The sequence below is a fragment of the Kryptolebias marmoratus genome, linkage group LG21 (genome assembly GCF_001649575.2).
Source record: "Kryptolebias marmoratus isolate JLee-2015 linkage group LG21, ASM164957v2, whole genome shotgun sequence".
Taxonomy (NCBI): domain Eukaryota; kingdom Metazoa; phylum Chordata; class Actinopteri; order Cyprinodontiformes; family Rivulidae; genus Kryptolebias; species Kryptolebias marmoratus.
In genome coordinates, this window is record NC_051450.1 from 16,096,865 (window position 1) to 16,118,561 (window position 21,697).

General features: G+C 43.0%; 1 protein-coding gene across 5 annotated transcripts in view; it reads right to left on the bottom strand.

Annotated features, from left to right (window-relative positions):
• Positions 1-795: 795 nt before the first annotated feature.
• atp8a2 (ATPase phospholipid transporting 8A2) overlaps positions 796-21,697 on the bottom strand; it is a 48,592-nt gene continuing 27,690 nt past the window's right edge. For all 5 annotated transcript variants that reach the window (XM_017406539.3, XM_017406537.3, XM_025003806.2 and 2 more), the window contains 13 exons: positions 18,707-18,879; positions 14,701-14,884; positions 13,933-14,043; positions 12,099-12,173; positions 11,658-11,780; positions 11,195-11,273; positions 10,397-10,458; positions 10,017-10,073; positions 8,106-8,213; positions 6,708-6,796; positions 6,405-6,509; positions 2,838-2,929; positions 796-2,055 (listed from right to left, as the gene is read on the bottom strand). In XM_017406539.3, the coding sequence (XP_017262028.1) occupies positions 1,961-2,055; positions 2,838-2,929; positions 6,405-6,509; positions 6,708-6,796; positions 8,106-8,213; positions 10,017-10,073; positions 10,397-10,458; positions 11,195-11,273; positions 11,658-11,780; positions 12,099-12,173; positions 13,933-14,043; positions 14,701-14,884; positions 18,707-18,879 (1,353 nt within the window). In that variant the 3' untranslated portion in view covers positions 796-1,960. The remainder of the gene's footprint in view (positions 2,056-2,837; positions 2,930-6,404; positions 6,510-6,707; positions 6,797-8,105; positions 8,214-10,016; positions 10,074-10,396; positions 10,459-11,194; positions 11,274-11,657; positions 11,781-12,098; positions 12,174-13,932; positions 14,044-14,700; positions 14,885-18,706; positions 18,880-21,697) is intronic.

Consider the following 21,697-nt stretch of genomic DNA (forward strand, 5'->3'; position numbering starts at 1 on the left):
GGGGGGGGGGGGGTGCACGCAGCTCCACTGAGCCCCCGAGACGCCCTCAAATAACTCGCACGCCTGGGTCCCTCATCTCTGCACTCCAAGAACTTTGTCTGGAAGATACGGCGTGAGACACATCAGTCAAATGGTTCCGTTTTAGATTCAAAGTGCTTGCTCCCAGTGAAATAGTATCAAATCATGCAGGGAGATGGTTTTCATATGAATTTAAAATAATTTAAAAAAAAAAGAATAAACACTTTTCAAAACAGAAAGCGGTGTTGTATTTCGGCTTATTTGACATTTGGTGCTTTCAAAAAAAAAAAAATGGACTTAAAGAGAAAAGTGAGGTGAACGGGTTGAGGAGAGAGACAGACAGAAATACCTCCCAGAGATGACAAAAGTGAGCAGCACAGAGGAGGAACGAGCCAAATGGACAATTTAAGACGTCGTTGATGTGGAGGGGTGGCTTTGATTGGCTCCCACACAGACTGGCTGGAGAGGAGCTGAAAATGGATTCTCCATACCGCCGCAGCTGGAGCCGGCCACGTCCAGGAAGGTGGGTGGGAAAGAAATCTCCAATCGAGGGGAGAGTAATCCCCTAACAATCTGTCTACGCTGACACCCCTGAGCTTAAAAAAGGAGCCTGGGAGGGCTTTGAATCTGGTAATACATGCATTTCATGTCGAATAGTTTGTTGTTTTTTGTTTCTCATTTTCAGGATGAAAAGTAAAACCTGCAGCTTCTCCGGAGCTACGGTTAAACTCAAAAAGACCTGCACGAGTGCACAAAATGAGTCAAAACACAAAGACGGTTTGGTCAGGCCATGGATTGATTAGATTTAATGATTAGGACTTGGATTCCTGAACCAGAGTGTCCTCAACACGGAGCACACAGACAACGGACTCGACATTCAGACAAGAGCAGAGAAACACATGATCCATGCGAGCGCCTCAGCTGAATCCCATCTGTTTAGGATAATATTGCCTCTTAAATAAGTAAAAAAAAAAAAAATACAAATGCATACACGAGAATGTCCACTTTAATAATAAAAAAATAAAGGAAATGTTCAGTTAAGAGGGGGAATGGAAGTATTAAGATCCAGGCATGATGCTTTTAGATCGGCTGGCGACGTTAGACGGGGGCATCAAGAGTCATGGGAAAAATAAAAGAAAGAGGAAAATAAACTGCTGAGAATGAGGAGGACAGACATGGAGGCTGCAGAGCTGCTATGAGATGTAACGATAGGAAGCAAGAAGTGTGAGATAAACAGGAGGAGGAGGAGGAGGTCTCAGGAGGGGCTGCAGCAGGGTGGTGGTCCAGTTCGGGGTGAGCGTTTCGCCTCATTGGCATCTCCGTGGTGTTTGGCAGTGAAGCTCGGTGCTGCGATGGAGCAAAAAGGGATGGAGGAGGAGGGAGGAGGGAAGAAGGGGTGTAGCTTGGGCTGATCCTCTGCCTGCCCCCCCCTTCCTCTCTTCTGAATGATTATTTCGACATCCTCTTCTGCATCGGCGTGACGACAGGAGCGAGAGCACACATGGACAGACACATGCACACAAACACAGCACCGGTGTGCGCGGACGTACATGCACAGGCAGACACACACACACACACACACACACACGTGGACAAACAGCAGCGTGATGCAAACCCAGTCCGAGGTGCAAACAAGTAGCAGTCTCTGAGTTTGGCTCGTCAGTGCGTGGATACGATTTGCTCATGCCTGTGCAGCTTTTAGTAAGTTTCAGTGCTCGCTCTCCGTCCAGTTCTCCATTCGCCACACTCGCAGCCTCCACCCCTCAAACCGTGTCCCCCCCCACACCACCCGGGCACCTCCGCAAGGGGGACACGTCATTGTTCCAGTAAGGCCACAGCAGAGGTCGGTCACCCGGCGTTTGGGCGTTGCTTAAGTTAGTCTCCGCTGTCGCCTGGACAATGATTGCTACATTTAGCCAAAGCTTCGATCGGGGTGGGGGGGCTAGAGGCTGGGGCGCTGGCGGGTGGTGTCGTAGGAGCGAACGACCTGGGACTGGGACACCACGCCATGCTCCTCCTGAGAGAAGGCGTAGCCATCTGCAGGAAGACAGAAGGGGACATAAATGTCCGCATTTTACTCTAATCAAGAAAAATTTCATTCAGTTATATGAAGACTTTTACTTTGGATGTTTTGAACAATGAATACTTAGTCATCACCATGTATTTATTATCCAAACAACATTTGGACAAATGAAATGGACTTAAAACTGTATTTAAATTGCTAATTCTTTTGCTCACAACAGAATTTAAAACCCACTGATGCTCAGACATATCAGCGGTTCTCAGACAGTTAAGCTTCATTACTAAAAAACAAAAATGACAAAGACTCATAAGAATAACTGCTGCTGAAGTAAAGAATTATCTCTAAAAGCCACTTAAAAGAGGACATAATTACAAACATCTTTAATGCTTTCTTCCCCTTTATGGCTGCTGTTTTTTGTGTAAATATTATACAAGCATTTATTTAAAAATGTAACCCTTCATGACCTGCTTCACGAATCATTTTGGGAGCCATGGATTTGTATAATTTGTATTTTATTTATGTCAATCACTGAATCCGAGTTTTTATTCTGACCGAGCTGACGAGCTAACAGCTAGTCAGACCTGGGCCATTACAGTGGATCGCTGCCTATTTGAAACATCTCTAATCTCAAATATTTCAGGGACTCTTTTGCACCACTGCGTTTTTTTACATTCTCCAAACTCAGGTCATTCAAAGAGCTATCTGCAACAGGTAAGATACTAATTGTCCACAACCATACGGAACCCTGAAAGACAGAAAGCAGATTTAAGTTTTGGATAATGATGAGGACACTCACGGGTCACGGTCTGCTGCACCGAGTTTGAGCGTCCAACACTTGAAGGTGTTTTCCTAAAGACTCTTGTCAGCAGATGGGCCCGTTCGTTTAGACTGCGAAAAAGAAGCAAAGAAGAGCACGAATTCAGAGCACAACAAGATAAATAAAAGAAAATGCATCATTTCTCTATAACTTACAACCACACAGCACCGATACGAACTACTGTCATGTATTTTTATATAGTTTACGCTTTGATATATGAGAGTTTAATTGCTGTTTTATGTTTTTAATGTGCAACACAAGCAGAAAACTTCAACCCAATGAGTTCAGGTCCAGGAGGTGTTTGAGACTTCGTGTTTCTGACATTCATTTCAGCCAAACTGTAAGTCAGAAACTGCCTGCGGGGGAAACAGGCCATCCACAGTCAACTCTTCCTCACCCCCCCCCACCGCACCCCTGGCCGCTGCTCTCTCCTCGCCTCACGGCGAAGAGTGGACCCTCTGTTCTGAGACCACACGCCGTCACGGCTCCTCACCTCCCGTGACCAAAAATAACTGAGTCCCTGCCACATTTTACACGCCAACGCACACGCAATCATGAATTTCCCTCCCGCCTCGTCACTGTCACGGCAGCCCTTAAAATAATATGCAAAGAGAGGTAAATGTTAAGGACGCTGACCACCACTTTAAAATGCAAATTTAACACCTTTTTAACTATTTTAATATCATTAAATGTCGTAGTTTCGATTAACACTCGATCTACTCTGCAGTGTTGGTTTATTTACTGGTTATGAATTTGCCTCGGGCTGAAATTTGGAACAAGTAAAGACGAATATTTACAGAACCTTTCCTTGACTTTTCGAAAAGAAAAGAAAAGAAAAAAACACCAATTTCTTGAGTTTGCTCAAAATGGCTCTGAAAAAGTATGAGGGAGCTGGATGAATGAGGAAGGACTTGAAGCGAAGCGTCGGCATAATTTAGAGCGTCCTTTCTTCAACGGGGACGTTTCTTCCTGAATACCTGCTGGTTCTGAAAGAGCCCGAGGACGTGCTCCGATTTGAACTCTTCCCCTGAGAGAGTCCCGTACTGTACCTTTCCACCCGTTCCCATGCCCACTCCAAGACCTCCCCAGGAAGTGCAAACACAGATGTGCTCTTTTTTTCCACTTCGCTCCAGCACTTCACTGCTCACCCTTAAAGTACGTCTCTCTGATCTGAAACGAAGAGGACAGAGGACCTCGCTCTGCTTTTACGAGTCTTAAAAGCAGATTTTACGCAGGACGAGGCCAAAACCCGAAACATCCCCCAGACTTCTTCAGCTTCCCTTTCTCTCTTATTCTCTTTTATTTAAAAAAGGTACTCATTCCAAACAATGAACTCTAACAGAAAAAAAATGAGATCAAATGTTTCAGTTTGAAAGAGTTTACATCAGTAATGTGCAATTCTGAAATGCGGGTATGCACTCAGTGTAAACAAAGACTACGTTGAAGCTCAAATCACGCGACTGACCTACATTTTTCTGGCTGTAGTCTAAGTAGGCAAACAAATATGGCGGATTTGGACAAATCTAGTCTCAGAGAAGACATTTAGGTCCATATATACGACTGAATCTGCTGCGAAACACCAAAAATAAAAAGAGGAGGCGGCTTTTGCAAAACTTTTTTACTGGATAATGTTTTTTTTTCAACCTTTCTGTTGATCTGCAAACTTTACTCAACATATCTGAGCATAAATACATACAAATACAAAAGAAATTGTCACTTTTTGATCCCAAACGGCTCTTCAATGGGCTTCGACATTGTTTTTTGTTTTTTTTGTTTAGTGTTCCTGCCATTGCAATGAGTACCTTTAACTCCATTTCTCACCATAAAATAATAAAATATATTTTAACAAGCAGGCATCATTGAGTCCGAGACAGAGCTAATTCTAACACTTCTATCTAATGTTTAGTAGTTGTTATTTTATTAGTCAGCGTCACATTTTTATTGCTCAAAATGGTGTGAAGTACTCGTTTTACTTAAAAACTACATAAATATCTAGTAGTGGATTTATGAATAGGGGAATAACCAGTGTGTTTTCTTCTAACACAACTCTACAAACGACACACACGGGGCTAACAGCCAAACAGTGAACACACCAGGTCTGTACAGCAGCTCAAATTGGTCCACCTATGAAAAAAAAACAACAAGTCCAGAAGAATTGGAAAATTTTAAAGCATGTAGGGGGAAGATAACGTTTTAGATGGGACAGCGAGATAAAGGAAGAAAAATGTGAACTCAGATCATAAAAAAACATGCAAACGTCACTCAAAAGTAGCTTGCAGTGAGGCTACAGTCACACAGTGCAAGCCCAGAAACTACCTCTGCAGCCGGTCTGGGTCTACGGGACCTCAGCCTTGGCTTCAGCCCTGTGGACAGCGCCACGGTGGACACAGAAAGAGTTTGTTTTTACATAGATAGAAACATAAAAACACTATTTGACTAAAACTGTATGAAGATAAATCCTGTAAAACTGAACACATCTTGCTGGTGTAGATTCTCAGTCATCCAGGATACAGAAAATAAAAAAAAGGTTAAACTAAAACAACTGGACTTCTGTTCTGTAGCTGAAGATGTTTCCCTTCTCATCAGAGAGTGTGGAGTTCAAGCTTTAAAGTTAGATTCACATGCAGATCGCCCTCACTTAGTGACTAAAACGTACAACAATCTGATGTTGTCATTTGTTATTGCTGGACGCCATGAAAGGTGGGCAATTATGTAATTGCCTGTCTGTTTGATTGCTTGTCTGTCTGTTAGCAAAGTATCTTTTAAACCAGTGGGTTTTACACTCTCAAAATAAAATAATAACAAATAAAACTACATCTACAACTGATTAACCCTGTTCAAGAAGGTCGCCACAGCTAAGCTACTCTACCTTAAACTAAAATGGCTGTCAATTCTACAGATTTAGAGCTAAAGATCCGATGTGGTAGTAGCTGAGAGTCATCCCCAGCACATACTTCAAGTGCTAACTAATAGAGCAGGGGTCTCCAATCCTGGTCCTCGATTCACCATCCTGCAGGTTTTACTTGTTTCTCTGCTCCAACACACCTGATTTGAATCAATGGGTGATTAACAGGCTTCTGCAGAACATGAAGAGGTTTAACCACTGAATCAGGTGTGTTGGAGCAGAGAAACAAGGAAAACATGCAGGATGGTGGCCCTCGAGGACCAGGATCGGCCGCCCCTGCAATAGAGCAACATCTTCGTTTCAAACTTTGGCTTGGAAGGCCGCCGGCGACGTGGATTCCTTTAAGGAACGCTACTTTAATTTGGTTATGAACACCCGGGCAATGCTTCAGTTCGCACAGAAATGAAAGTGGGCTTTTAATAAAATTTCTGAAAACTGGCAGACGTTTGACAAAAATTAGATTCAGTGCTGAAAACTTTAAACCTTTGGCGCACGTCTGGTTGTTAGCAGCCGAGTGGAGAGAAAATACATTAAATGCAACGACAAAAACGAGGACAATCGTGTCTCGTGCTGCTGATAAAAAAAACAAACACGAATGTTTGCGGGACCCCGTGGTTCCTTGCGGTTTTTGCATACTGCACCTGCGACCGCTGGAGTCCCTGAGCACCGCCGCTCCCGGGTCGACGGCCCGCGCCTCCAGCTCCTGCACCTCCTCCAGCAGAGACTTCCTCACCGTGCGGCGTGCACTGCGGAGCAGAAACGAGCTCGTCAGGGCGCCGCGACGGAAAGTCTGAGTGTTCCGCTTCGCAGACACGTGCAGCTCATAATGCGGAGTGCGACGAGTGTTGACACAGACTCGATGCGGGTTGTGTAAACGATTCGCCCAAGTTAAACAGTCTCCGTATGGATTTCAAATGTATTTATATTAAATGTGCTCTACTTACGCCGTCCATGCGAAATCTTTGAGTAAACATGCGGTGGGCACCAGAACCAGACCCAACCAGAAGTACCAGCACTGCATCACCTTGCCAGCCTGCGATGACAACACACAGGCGCCATCTGTTTTCACTCATATATTAATTCAAATTTAGGATTAAGTCATTTTCCTCAGCATTGAGCTCATGCTACCAAAGACTCAAAGTGCAGAGTGAGCGTTAGGCGAAGCTGAACACATTTACAGATTCCAAGAACTGAAACAGTGTTTAAAAATGTTAGTGACTAACCGGAGATCCCCCCCCCTCTGCGTGTCTATGCAGTCCAGCTGCAACCTGCCTCGCCGACCTTTGACCCCGCTCTCAGTCTGTCTCCCGAGATTAATCATGCATCCAACCGCTGTCTCCGTCTGTCCGTCTCCCTCTGCTTCTTCCTCCCACACGTCTTTCCCCTGCGATTCCCGTCAATCTCGCCATTTCACAACCGCCTTTCATCGTTAGCGACTGCTGCCTCTGCTGCTTGTCCTCACCTGTTACTGTTAATCCGACGCAGATTTTTTTTTTTTTTTATTCACGCAAGAGCGCCGTGGACTTTCACACACCCAAGTTTTCATTCAGGTCAAACACTCGAAGCGTGTCCTTACTGCTTCACTGCAGGAACATGAGCTTCCTGTGTTTTGAACGCACCAAGATGGAGACGGCGTAATCAACGCGCGTGATAAAACCGGCCGCAGGAAGAGTCACACAGTTCACTTTAGCAACACTGGCGCTGTGGTGTCACGCCCTGCGGGGATAAATGATAAATGATAAATGATTCCCAGTCAAATTGGTTATTTTAAGAAGAACTTTGCCGTTTCCCCCCCATAGACAGATGGACGTACAGATAGCAGGAGGAGGGAAATAAGAGAGGTAATGTGGTAGTTAAGGGGGGATGACAGGGGGTTTGAGCGTCTCTGAACATTCCCCAGTTAGACCGAGCAGCTGCAGAGATATTTGACCGCATTCCTTATTTCTGACACAAATTGAATTAATGGGCCTGGGGGGCAGAGGGAGTAGAGACGGCTTGATTCCTCGCTGCTCAATGGGGCACCCCGTCCCCACCCCCCTCCGGCACTCGCAATTAAGAGGTCCTACAAATGCTCTCCTCGCCCCCGCTGGACCCTCATCACCGGCACAAGCAGCCCACCCTCCTGAGTCAACACCTCCGCAGAGGGCAGTAAAAGAGTTTGGAGTTCGGGTGACATGCAGCAGGTGCGGGCGCCCCCCCCTCCCCCGAGAGGTGAGTCTCATAGACGCCATGTATTTTCAACGAGAGGAAAAAAAAAAAAAAAAAAAGAGGGCGGGTCTACGTCAACCCCCAATCGCCCCTTTATTGAAACGGACGACGAGCATTTATGGAGAGCGACTTGCCTGGCCCAGCATGTCGGGGGCGATTGGGATGGTGGGCCAAATGGCGGAGTAGACTGTGAAGAAGAGCATCCAGAGCAGCATGCTTCCCCACACGGCCAGGTGGGAAAACTACGACACAGAGAAAAGACGGGGGGGAAATCACAGAACAAAAGGCAGGTTATAGAGCTGAAGAGGCACAAAAGGTTAAATATCTTACATACATCTCTTATAAATTTAGCGACACCCCCCGCCTCCCTCCTCCCTCCTCGCCCCGTCTTCGTCCCTCTCTGTGATGTGCTGTAAGGGGACACTGTGTGAATTCCTCGGGGACCTTACTTCATTACTGCCAGGCCGTTGTGTGGACAGCTGAACGGACAAAAGGTGTCAGCGCCTATCTGTCTATGCTGCCGCGCTCCGTCGCTCCAGCAGCGGGAATAAACCAAATAAAGTCACTGTCATGACCCGACCCGAGCCGCTGTTTTCCTAAACTCTACATCCACTTCTGCCGATGTTGTTCCAGGGCTGAAAGTTAAAACCACGTGTTTAGTCAGATGTTTGGCAACTCTGTGATTAGATTTATTCCCAGTTATTTTCTCACAAGGTTCCACTCTTTGGTTGTTAGTCTTACTCGGGGCAAACTTCAAGTGTGAAGTTGTTTCTATTTTAATTCTTTCAAACATTATGCACAAGGTTTAAAACACGCAGACTGGAGCTGCACCTCTGAGGCAAGAATAACAACAATACGGTCGTTTCAGTCTAATAATTCACATAACATATTCATAATGTTTCAAAATGTTCACGCAAAGCAGTAAAATAAACATTTGAATCATCTGGACACCTAATTTATTTAAGAAATCATCAACTACTTCAACCTCTTCTGCCTCACAATCTTCTAGAACTACAGAATAAAGTGAATCAAAATGACTTTTAGGTTTTATTGATGGCTAAGAAAGATCAGAAAAGCATAATTGTAAGATTTTTATAGGTATAAATTGTCTTCTCAACAGCTTTACAAGCAGAGAAAAGCTTGTTTTTTTTCCTGTCTGCCTCTTATTTTGTCTTGTTTTCAATAAACTTATCAGATTTTCCTTTAGTTAAACTTTATTTCTTAGGTTTCATTAAAGTAAAAACGCACCTAGTTGATGGAGTGTAACAAGGATCTGTAAAGATCAACTCAACACTGATTTTAAAGTGAATAATTAATGTAGAGTTGTCTTCAAAACAAGCGACAAACACTGTTTTAGGTTGATTCACTTGGTTACGTTGTCATAAAGAAAAACAGCTTAAATCCTACTTGGAAGCTTTATCAGAAAAATGACAGATTAACCAAAAAATTCAATTAATCATCTGATATTTACTATGATTTTACTGAAATCACACAGACGAGTGTGAAAGATTGATCACGACTTGAATGGAACATTTTCTGTGAAGAATAAGAACATCTGGGCTCGAAATTATTACCGTTAAATTCAATCCGTTTTGCTCTGATGTTTTTTGTATTCAGTATCAATCTAACAGATGGAAACGTCCATTTTTTAAGGTCTGTTTTTCTCCTTTGCTCTGCTCCGTCTGAACGACAGCATCCATTTATTGCCCGTAAGATTGATCTCTCCAGGTATATTTAGCAGCTAGTGGTGGAGTTTCTCTGGTATTTTTCGACCGGTTTGTAAATTTCTTTTCAAACATTTGAAGTGAAGCGGACGGAGGGAAAGGTACACTTAATGCAGCTTGAAAAACCTCAGATATCCACTGTAAAATCGAGGTGAACCACATCTTTTCCCGCTCCTGTCCCGACTATGAAGCCTTCAGATCCGTCAAATGAAAACCGTACGGCGAGCCCCCCCCCCGACGCTCGTCCTGTTTATTTATCAACGCCTGAGTAAAATACGGCACATGTGGCTTGGTTTATTAAAAACGAGTTGAAGCTCCTACCCTGGTCCAAGCGGTGGTCTCCATTCCAGCTTTTAGACAAACCGTAACCACCACATACTGCACACAAACAAACAAAACAAGAGAAAAAAAACAAAGAAACCGGATTAGTTCGCTGGCAACTGTGCAGATAATAAACATTAATGGTGTACAGTAAACTCAGCCATGTCTGTTAAACTAGCCCGAACCCCCACAACAAAACAAATAAGCACCACAGAGACTCTCAGGAGACCGTAGGGAGTAAATTGATACCAAGAAGGCGAGATAGAGGAGAGAGCAGACAAGATGAGTGTGAGGAGGAGACGGGCTGGCTAGACGGGACCGGATCGACTGCAGACGGAAAAGGACAGAGGAAGAAGCGCGCAAACGAGCAGGAAACTCACCGTGTAGACCATGTTTCCTGCAAACAGGTAGTCGTTTCCCTGACCATTACTGAAGGGAGAGTCTGAGGAAAACAGATGAAACTTCATGACGAATAAGTAAGAAAAAAAAAAAAAAACAACTTTTGGATTTTCTGTAAAAACGAAAGTTGAATGCTGAGCCAGCAGAACTTTAGTTAAAAGTTAATTATAGCAAAACAAGAGCTAAAAGCTAACATTAACAATTCAGCTCGACCGATCTTTAGAAATTTAAGGCAGCTGATGGCCGATTTAATACATAATAATATTTAATAGAACACTGATTTTTTTAAAGGTTTTGGCTAATGTGTATTCTTGTAATTTTACAAAATGTTTATGAGGGCATTCTTGCATCAAAAAACTAAACTGTAGGGTACAGTAAACCGGCTGTAGCAGCTGCTGCTGCGTCTTCATTTTCCTACGTGGTGTTTGATTAAATATGTGACCGTTATCGGTTTATTAAAATCAGTAGGCCGATCGATCGGTCGATCTTTACCGACGATGAAATACTTTTCAGAGAACAATGATTTTGAAGGAACTTAAGAAAACTCAATATATTTCTGTGGGGACTTCTTTTGTGAAGTTAAATAATTCAAAAAGTATAAAAGACACAAATACTAAAAGTCAGTTTTGATTTATAATAGCACAAAGTATGTGGATGTAGCTTAACTGCAAAGAAATGCACAAAAGAAACTAAAAACAGGAAAATAATTGTGTGACTGCTGAATCAGAAGTCACACCATTATCAAATACTGAAGAAATAATGAGCTTAAAATCACTTACCGTGCTCTAACATTTTTAAAGGAAACCAGAAGAGAATAATTGAATGAATAAGTGCATTGATACAGTGGGCCCAAAACACCTGGAGGATACAGAAAAAGGCAGAGAGGGTGGAGGGGGGGTGGAGGAGTGGAAAACAAGTCAGTGCATTATGCTAAAGCACATAAAAACAAACAAAAAACAGCAATTTCCTCAAAGTAACAGACAACTTCTCCCTAAAAGTGCCCTCCTGTGAAGCGCGCACACACCTCGGCACACATACAGAAGCCCAAAATGAAAGAGTTTCTTATTCTGGGGCTGTGAATTTTATTAAGAGTCGTCATGGAGACATGCCAGTCTCCTTGTTTGCTCACTGGAGTCCCACATAAAAACAGCCGGCATCACTCATCGAACCCCAAACAACCGGGGGAGCCGAGCGCAGAAGACAAAACTGACGGAGGGGAGGGGAGGGGGGGGGGTGTTGTACCTTGGTGTTGAAGCCCTCGGCATTCTGGGTTATTCTGTAGAGCTGCGGGAAGCGGAGCATGTTCTGCTGGCTGCACGGCCGGTCAAAAATCCCCAGAGTAAACGGAGGCAGCGCAGTAAATATCTGGAGCACAGAAAATATACACATGCAGCGGTTAGAAAAGAGGCACGTATACTTTGTTTAGCTCGTCATTATCAGATCCTTGGCGCTAAAAGGAATTCCGTAAGCCTGGAGGCATCGGCAGTCAGACGGAAAGTACACAGAGCAGTCGCCAGGACGCATACGAGCGCTCTCCCTGGGCGAGACCTACACGCAGAAAACGCAGTGATAAGGAGAGAAACTGGGGGAGATTCGCGCAGAGATAACGGAGAAAGCAAAGGAGACAAACGCTGAAGCTAGAAGGGAGAAACGGAAAAGTGTGAAGTCGTCACGAGCACTCACCACATTGTACAGGCCGATACACCAGCGCTCAAACAGGATCTGGCCAGAGAAACCGTTCACGAAGGCAAACCAAAGCTAGGACACAAAATAAGAAAGAGAGGAACAAACAGAGGAGATGAAACTGTTTGAACATTAAACATTCTCATGTATTCATGTCTTAATGCCATTTTGGTCATCTTTAAAGCAATCTGGAGCTTACATTAACCACCAGGCTTGAAGTCTTTAGTCTTTATCCAGGTTTTGGCTTCCCAAGAAACCACTTTCTGACTTTACAGCTAATCTGCTCACTGACACATACGGTGGGGAAGTCTTGAGTCATGCCTCTTTTTTATATACATTTTGCTTCAATGGAGTCAGACTTCCTTGTAATATTTTAACGCCTACTCGATCCGTAGTTCTCAAAGCTTTCTGAAGCTCTTTGAAAGTTCGCTCCCTGGACTCTCGCTGTTTTTTTTGGACCCATTTTCAAAGGAATGTTTCTCATTTAGGTCACCTAACTCTGACCTATGAATCATTCAGGCATTAAAAATAAAAAAAGGCTCCATAACTTAAATGATGAATCAGCGTTGTGTCAAACAACTTAGCAAAGAATCGATTTTCAACTGGACCTTTAGGCGAAACCTTGTCCCAAAGAGACAATTTGTTTCAGTGTCTTTACCTGAATAAATCTATGAAAAGACTTTGACAGGTAAAATAGTGTTTTTACGCTAACAAGGTGATTCCCAAAGCGCTGAAAACCTAATAAATGACGAGTCGCTCAGATCCTATGTCGGATCTTTGATGGGTTTCTTAAAGACGTGAAATAATAGAAATTTTTTTTTGGCTCAACGTTTCTTTTTTGGTCCTAAACTTGTCCAGTTTCCTCAGTTTTTTCATTGCACAACAGGCAGAAAATGAGTGAAAAAGCAGCTTATTGATCAAGAGCACCTTCTTGAAAACAAAACATAAAACAACAGGGATGGCTTCAAACTTTTGCACAGTGCCGTGGTGCTTCATCTGGACTCTTCATTAATATCTTAATGTGCAGTGGCACAGAGCAGACTCGAGCTGATCCGAGGTCAGATAAGAGGAAATGTTTGGGGCTGCTGGGACATACGGTGGAGTCAACACCCTGGGGGCGAGCTCAGACACAAACCCATCCCCCCCTCTTTTTTTGGTTTCCCGGCCCCCACCGAACACTGAACTGAACAGAAATCGTCTTTAACCTTTGGCCCAGACTGCTTTGCTGGAAGCCAATTATGTGAGGTAATCATGGAAACGTATATATTTACAGACACAGAGCGCTGCTTGGAGCGGGACGGCAGGCTCCCACGAGGACCTGCACCTGCTGGCATCCTTTACATCAGACAGCTGACAAATGCCCCACATATCACACATATCAGGCTGCCTCTTCATCTCACACACACACACACACACACTCACAAACAGCAGTCGCACTTCCATCAAATCTTAAGACACAACACTAACAACCACTTGCCTGGGATTTACTCTGACCATAACAACTTCAACAATAATCTCTACTCCAAACTGAACAAATCTTCCTCCTTAAACTCAGGTGATAATTTACTTTCTCCCCTAAAGGTGCAAGAGAGCATAAGATTTGTAATTTATGCACACAGCAGCTGACCTTCAGGGACAGCGTTGTGTCAGTGCTGATCTAAACACACTTCTATGTGCGAGCATATATGTATGTGTGTGTGTGTGTGTGTTAAAAGGAGACAGAAAGCAGACACCGGAGGGGCACCTCGTCCGTCACTGTCAGCCACGTTGACAAACAGCTGCGGGACGTCTCTGTTAATCCACCGGCGCAGGACACAGACACGGTGCGACTTACCTCAATTATGTAGAGGACCACGTTCTTGTAGAAGCAGTAGAGGATGCACTTCGTCACGCGGTTGTAGCTCCACGCCCCGTGGACCAGCAGAAGCTTCTCCAGGTAGGAGAACTGCCCAAGGATAACAAAGAAGCAAACTCAGGAAGTGACCTCTAATCTATTTATTGTCATCAAATTATTACTGAATAAAAAAAAACTCAGATTACCTATGTTTGTATTGTTCAAGCCGTCTGTATTTACAATTAAACACGGAGCCAAATCGGCTTATTTTATCATATTTTCCTTATACCTTAAAGTGTATGGAACAAAACATTACATTAGTTGTGATTAAAATGCGAAAAACATCACTTAAGTTTTGCATCATTACAAATAAATCTCATCTTTTAGTCACGTAACCCTCACAGCAGGGACCACGTTTGTAACGAGTTTTAGTACGTTTTTCAATCAATCAATCAGCCGCACTGAACAGCTGTGAAAATCTAAATAAAACCACATGAAAGAAGACAGCTGAGACAAGAAACAGCTGAATATTTATTATTATTATCTGTAATTACTTGCGAGAACCATAAATATTTGTTGAAAGTGTTGTTTTTGGATTGATAATATGATACCCTCCCTGATCTTTGTCATCCGTTTCCCTGATGTAGGTGATTATAAACACAAGCCTGAACTCCTGTTCTTTGTTTAAAGCCTGTAACGCCGCTGGCCAACCCCTGAACATGAATAAATGCCAGTTCCGCGCGTCCCCCACGCTACGCCTGCACCCACCTGAGCGATGGAGTAGTCGGAGGAGTTGGTGGCCTGCATGCCCTCGTTGCCGCTGATCCCCACCCCGACGTGAGCCGTCTGAATCATCCCCACGTCGTTCGCGCCGTCGCCTATCGCCAGGGTGATGGCCTTCACGTGCTTCTTCACCATGTCCACGATCTCGGACTTCTGCAGCGGCGACACCCTGCAGGAAACGAACGGAGATGGTGTCAACGGGCGGTTAATATCGACTCGATTCTCCTCATCTTCTCTCTGATTTATTGATCAGCTATTAGGCAAACAGCTGAAAGGAGATTGCTTAGAGGTTGTGAGAAACACTGTGCTCGGTGGTCTACAGTGAGTATTAGAGAACAGTGGTTCACTGTTCTGCTAATAAGATTTGCTCGAACCCACTTCTGCTGCGTTTCTGCTGCACGTGTGTGTTGACACGGATTTACGCCTGGCTGCACAGAGCGTGCTACGTGTTCAGGGAGCTTCCAGGGGTACTCCACCCTCTTGACCTGCATCAACGATACCCTTTCAATAACCGGTTGGGTCTCTTCGCCGACAATAGAGGCTCCATTACAGACGCCTCCCTGAAGGGCACCGAGGGAGGACGGTGGAGTGTCACGCTGCGTCGTGCTCCGTCTGCAGATAAATACTTCAAAAAAGAACCTCCAACCTCACAAGTTATATTCATTCAAATGCTATTAGCTTCTGTTTGGCTTCAGGTTTAAATTACTTTTGTTTGAAAACTTGCAACTGGATGAGAAATGTGAAAAGCTGGGGTACGCTGAAAACAAATTAAGTGTAAAAAGTGTAAAAATACTTTGAATTTCTTGGTGCTCCCACCTTATTAGCTTAAAGCCTGAACTTATTTTATTGGTGTGAGTCAATTTTATAAAGTTTTGACTCATTTAAATGCAAATATTTTTAATAATTCACACTTCATTTTTAATACTGATTGACACAAATCCTGATAAAAGTGTTCAGTTTGACGCAAACAAAGACCATACTTGCTTTGTTCAATCTCTGAATTTGATCAATTATTATGCTTTCAGTAAAAGAAGCCATATTTTGATAAATAAGTTACAATTGGGTCAGAAAAATTGAATCTTCCACTAAAAAAATAAGTAGGGACAAAAATAAAATCCACTTTTTGAGGTGGATTGACTTAAGATTAAATGTCCCACTTTCACACTTGCATTTTATTTAAATAATTCAGTCAGAAGTTGATCATTTCCTGATTGTTAGAGGAGCGATTGTTTCCTCAGAGCATCGGTCACATGTGAAGGCACTACAGGCTGCCACTGGAAGCTGCGGAGGGTTCAGCGAAAACAAATATGTCTCAAAAAGAGGAGACATGGGAGAAAACTGATACGGGTCCGGGATAAAAGCTGCACAACAAAGCAAGTTAAACTTCCCACAGCTGAAGCACTTGCAACTGTAAGAGCTCGACTTTTAGATTAAATATTTTCGGTATCTTAATGATTAGATATTTGCGTACCAAATTAAAACTGGTGCCTATTACATCCAAACATTATCAGCATTTAGTCTAGCTTTAATAATTTTAAGGCAGTTTTGGGTTGCATTACCAGATATGAAGCTACAGCCAAAACTGAAATATTTATATTACGTTTCCCAGATTATAGTAATTACCTGAGGCCCAGTGATGCATGAGCTGATGATGGTTTGGGTACCAACACAGGACCTAAAGTGCTGAAATTACTTTAAAACATTTCCCAGAAAGCCAATGACTTATGTTCATGAGGGCTGGTGTAATTCCTGGAAACCTGCGTAAACAATAAATATCCTCCACGTCTGTCTGCGCTGTGCTAATGACATTATAAAATGAGATTATGAGCAGCTGCGTGGACCATCGCATGCAACACAACATGGTGATTTTAGGATAAAATTTAATTATGAGCACGTAAATGACTCCCTGCTCCCTTATTGTTACACAAACGCATTAAAGCCCACAGATAAACATCCATCTTCTATGAACCCGAGGGTCCAATCAGATCATGTCCTGGTTGAGATGGACATACAGCTGCAGGTGTGCAGAAACACCTCTTAGAGCCCCCTTCTCCACCACCACAGGATACAAGCGAGGTAAAACCCCAGAGCTTTTCTCTTCTGCAGCCATTAAGGAAGGATGGGATCAGCCGCCGCCTCTCGTTGTTCCTGTTTGGGCATCTGAAGTGTCCACAAATGCATCTGCTCCTGCGTCTCCTGGCCTCTGACCACAAATCTCTCCCCGTCTCTGCCTCCCCCTTCCCTCCAAACACGGCTAACAGCGTCCCCGGTTGTGTAAAGTGGAAGCTGGGAAGATGAAAGGCTCCCAGGGCCTCTGCACGGAGGAACTGAGCAGAAAATAAGCAGCCGCCAAGTCCTCCGATAAACAAACGCACAGTGAAGTCAGGAAGCATACGAGTACACTGGACCTAGCTGCCCTCTGAGACACACACACACACACACTCTGTGCACTCATTCTGAAACATCACACACATTGAGAAGGTGAGACAACTCTTCATTTTAAATTCAAAGCTGCTCATTACAGCGATCGCCAAGAACAGCGGTGCTCAAATAAATCTAAGGCCTCGTGAGAAGATTACAGAGAACAAAAACTACATTTCCTCTGATCTTTACCATCGTTAAAACGCCTACGGTTATAACAGCCTGAGCAGCTGATCAGTTTGTTTAAAAGCTTCTAAATGTGATGTGCAATCAGTCATAGATCGGCTAAAAAGGTTACTCAGATGTACAGTTTGCAACAAGGGGACAATTATCAAAAATATATAGATATTTTTTTAAACAATGATCAAGCTGTAAATTGACATGCATACAACAAGTTTCAATAAACTTCCAACTTTTGAGATGTATTTTTAATTTGATGACATGTAGTAAAGGTTTCTATTCTGTTATTTAGTGCTCTTTTATGCTTGAAAGATGTATATAAGAAAAGAAAATAATGTTAAGAAGCTTTAATTTTGTTTATATAGGAGATACTGTAGTTTATTTTCAGTAGGAAACAGAACAGATAATTATGTCCAGAAGCCTGAGGAAATTTATTTGTAGATCTCAAGCAATGAAGAGAAAAGGTGAAGTAATCTGGTGTCGTTAAGGAGAAAATATAATTTTTTAAGACTTTAAATGCTTTTTTTAATGGTTAGTCAAGGTCAAATATCTAATTCAGCCATAATTTAGGAATAAATACCTAAACTGTATGATTTTAATTAATGTTTTTATACAGAAATCAGTCAAAATCTGATTTAGCAGGTCAGAGATTGAATAAAACTTTATCAAAAACCGGATTTAGCCCTGAAAAACTGAAATCAACGCATCTCTTAATTACTGTATAAGCAAACACACAAACTGTACATAGACCAGCTGTTTCACAAGATACGAGCTTAAACTGAGATCAAAAGGAAAATCTTAGGATGCTCGAAAAACATAGTTCATATGTTCAGCCAGGTAGGAAGAAACAGAAGGAGAGGAAGCTGGAGGCCGAGTCCGGACATGGCTCCGATATGCACCAGAGAACGTTACGATCCTCCTCGCAGTGCAAACACGCACAAGTACAAACACACAAGCCAACTGGGGGGGGGGGTTGTTCTGGAAGCGGAGCAAGCAACGAGTGTATTTGCTTCAAATCAGTGTAAATTTTAAAAAAAGGTCGAGTATTCAGGGGTAAGTTTGACTTTTATTTACAGCATCCTCACTCTCTGACGCACACTACAAAAAAAGATAATGTGGTGCAGTTTAGCTGATCTTTTTTAACTGTGTGCATTTTTTGCTTTTATAGGTTCCCTGAGGTGCTAATGGGTTTGTTTAATACAAAGAACATGTTACGAATACGAAGTATTCACACGATCGTTCCCACAACATCCCTCTGCTGTTTGTATGCATCTTTTACCTCTGCGTGGCTTTTCAGCCGTATCCCAGACAAACTGGACGTTCAGATTGCTACAGCAGCGGCAACAGGGTTTTTCTTCGCGTGTGCGGACGACGAAGGGTTCCTCCTTACCGGCAGCAGATCACAGCTTTGCAGGACAGCGCCAAGTCGAGGAAGGCCTGGCGCAGCTCGAAGGACAGGGCGTATTTCAGAGTTTGGCCGTCGATGATCAGCGCAAGGTCGTTCTCCTTTCTCAGGGAGTCGCCGAGGGTTGAGCAGTGAGCTGTGAGCGTGGCACGAGTAGCCTGCAAGGAGACGAACATGGGAGAGAATAAGGAGAGTTTAACCTCCAGACGAATATTTCAACAGACCACATTTTCAGATTTTCTGTTTTTACTTGGAGTAAAATATAATTCATCAAAACACGAGTTTGATGAAAGGTCAAAAACCACTGGCGGTAAACAGGAGACACATGCTCACGGGCTGCTTTCATCTGGGGGGGAAACTATTTGCTTCTGTGTATCCCCGAACAATTAGGGATGCCAATATAAAGTCCACAAAAGTTCTGGACATCATCACAACGCGCCGATGCCGTTACATCCTGGAGGCTCGTTTAATCAGGCAGTAAAATCTGAAATGTTTCCTTCATGTGCTGCAGCAGGACAGAAGGAGGGAATTAAAACAAAATAAAGAGAAAAGGAGGAGAAGGACAAATGTGCTGAACTAATGTTGTGGATGGGTGAAATGTATCGTTTGTAACAGTGAAGTGTGTGTGTGTGTGTGTGGAAACGCCAGCTCATCTGCAGGGCAGTAGTTTGGGGCCGTTTTGATGGAGCTCTTGATAATAGAGGAACAGGGATTAATAGAGAAAACAAACATCCAGCAGGGACGTAATGAAGTCCATGTGGAGAAGCGGACACGCTACGAGCCCAACCACTACCTTCCTGCTCCCCCCTCGAACACACACCTGATTTTTTTTATTTCCACTGCCTGAAATTGTTGTTTACTTTGTGTCTCATCATGTAAATCTTTACGACTACAAACAGAATTAGCTGATTAAAGAGAAACATGAGAAACTCCGATTAAAGCAGGTTAAAAGTGACTCAAACAGGCGGAACAAGAACGTTTTGGATTTTTTTTTTCATTTCAGCACTCAATCCCAAATCTGTTTGTGGTTCATGAATGCACCAAAAGCTAATTTGCGATACTAATTGCACGTCTTGTTTTTACAAGACTCAATGTTAGCTTTTTATAAACTCTGTAGTTTAGGAAGCTGCTAAACGTGCCGAGCAGTAACTTAAAGGCTGAAAGTTTGGTTTTTGAGTACCAAAAGCTGCAGGTGATTTATTTAAGTCCAGCTTTGTGAGGCCAATAATGTGCAAGCAGGGGACAAAAGTAAGTAAAGTTTATTACTTATAATTACCAAACAACAATTAATTAAACCTAAAGTTACGACCTAATCAATCAGATCTAACTCTAAGAGATGAAAAGGTTAATCCTATATCCTGTAATTCTTTTTCAGATGGACTTTATTCATACAAATATAACTGTAGAATAAAGTATAAAAGATTTTCAGCCAAAATTAAAAGTACAAAGAGGTCAAAACCTTAGAAAAATCAGTGCATCTTTAGTTTTATTGAAAATAATTTTAAAACTGCAAACCCATAAGTGCATCAGTCTTGTTTGTTGTGTACGTGAAATACATCTTATCCTCAAAATAAACAAAGAAAAATGACATGAAATCCCCGTTTGTGTGTGACTGTTTGTGGCAGCATGGAGCACACACACACACACGTAACACAACTAAACCCATTCAAAGAAATGTTTTGGCATCATACAGCGTCCGCTCAGTCCCTCGGAGGTTTATCAGACCTCAGAGAGTCCAGCGACCCACACAGAGGAGATCCTTCCGTTCACAAATCGACACGAGCGAGACACAAGACGGCGAGCGCACACGTGCACGCTCACGTATTCATGTACGCGGCCATGTGAACAAAGCAGCTGCTCTTCCTGTTGCCAAATAGCGATGCACACATGCGTTCCCTGCGCTCACGAGGGTCCCCCTCCTTCTTCCCCCCAAAAAATTCCTCGCTCTTGTTTTCTCAGCCTGAGGCTGTGTGTTTTTCTTTGTGTGCCGGAATTCCTGTTTGCATTCACCCCCCCCCCAAAAAACAAGGACGAAAGAAAACAAAAACATAATGAAAGGATTATAGGAGATTATAGGTTGTCAGAGTTCCTAAATTCAGGGACTACGGATGTGTTTTTGGGTCTGTGTGTGTCTAGTTGATGCAGTTTTTACTTTATAGAAAGCATAAATGACACAAAAAAAACCACTTTTTTAGCACAAATTTTGATCTTGTGAAGCTTGAAGACGGTTCCTAACGTCACAAACTTTGTTCTATTTAATTTACATACACAAATATACTAAAATCCTAATAATTAGACGGGGTTATTAATGTATGCATAAATATTCAGATGCAGAAAGAGGCCGTTAGGTCCTAATGCAGCTTGTCACAGCAGGTTCTGACAAAACTTGAGAGGCAGTTAAGATAACCCGGGATAATAACCAGGATAAGCCTGCAAAGAGCCAAAGGGATTTGAAGGTAACTAAAAAAGGTACGACGAACGCCGGTTAGTTTCTGCAGCCAAAAGTCAGCCACTTGCTGCAGACCAAGCCCAGACAAAGCCACATGCCCGAGACGAACTGCACTGTCTAAACTTGAAAAAAATAGCTCACAATGGTCCTTTTGTGATCCGTTAATGCTTTCACAAAGAGACAAACAACTGACACGAGAAAAAAAATATCAATATAGTATCAAATGTTGTTTCTCGCGGCAAATTTCCTGCTATTTTTGGTAACCATATGAAGAAAAAGTCTTTTTTTTTTCTTTAATCGCACAACTTGAAAAAATTGAAAGATCTCAGAGCAGACATTTCAGGTTCCAAACTAAATGTTTATTTTTCATATGCATCTGATCTCTAAGGAAGCGGGAACTTTTCAAGAGCTCTCTCACACACCCACACACACACACACACACACACACACACACGTGCACAATTGGTAAAACGTGGTCACGGACTGCTCTGCAAGGAGAGGGTTTTCAGGTCCGGTTCATAGAAAGT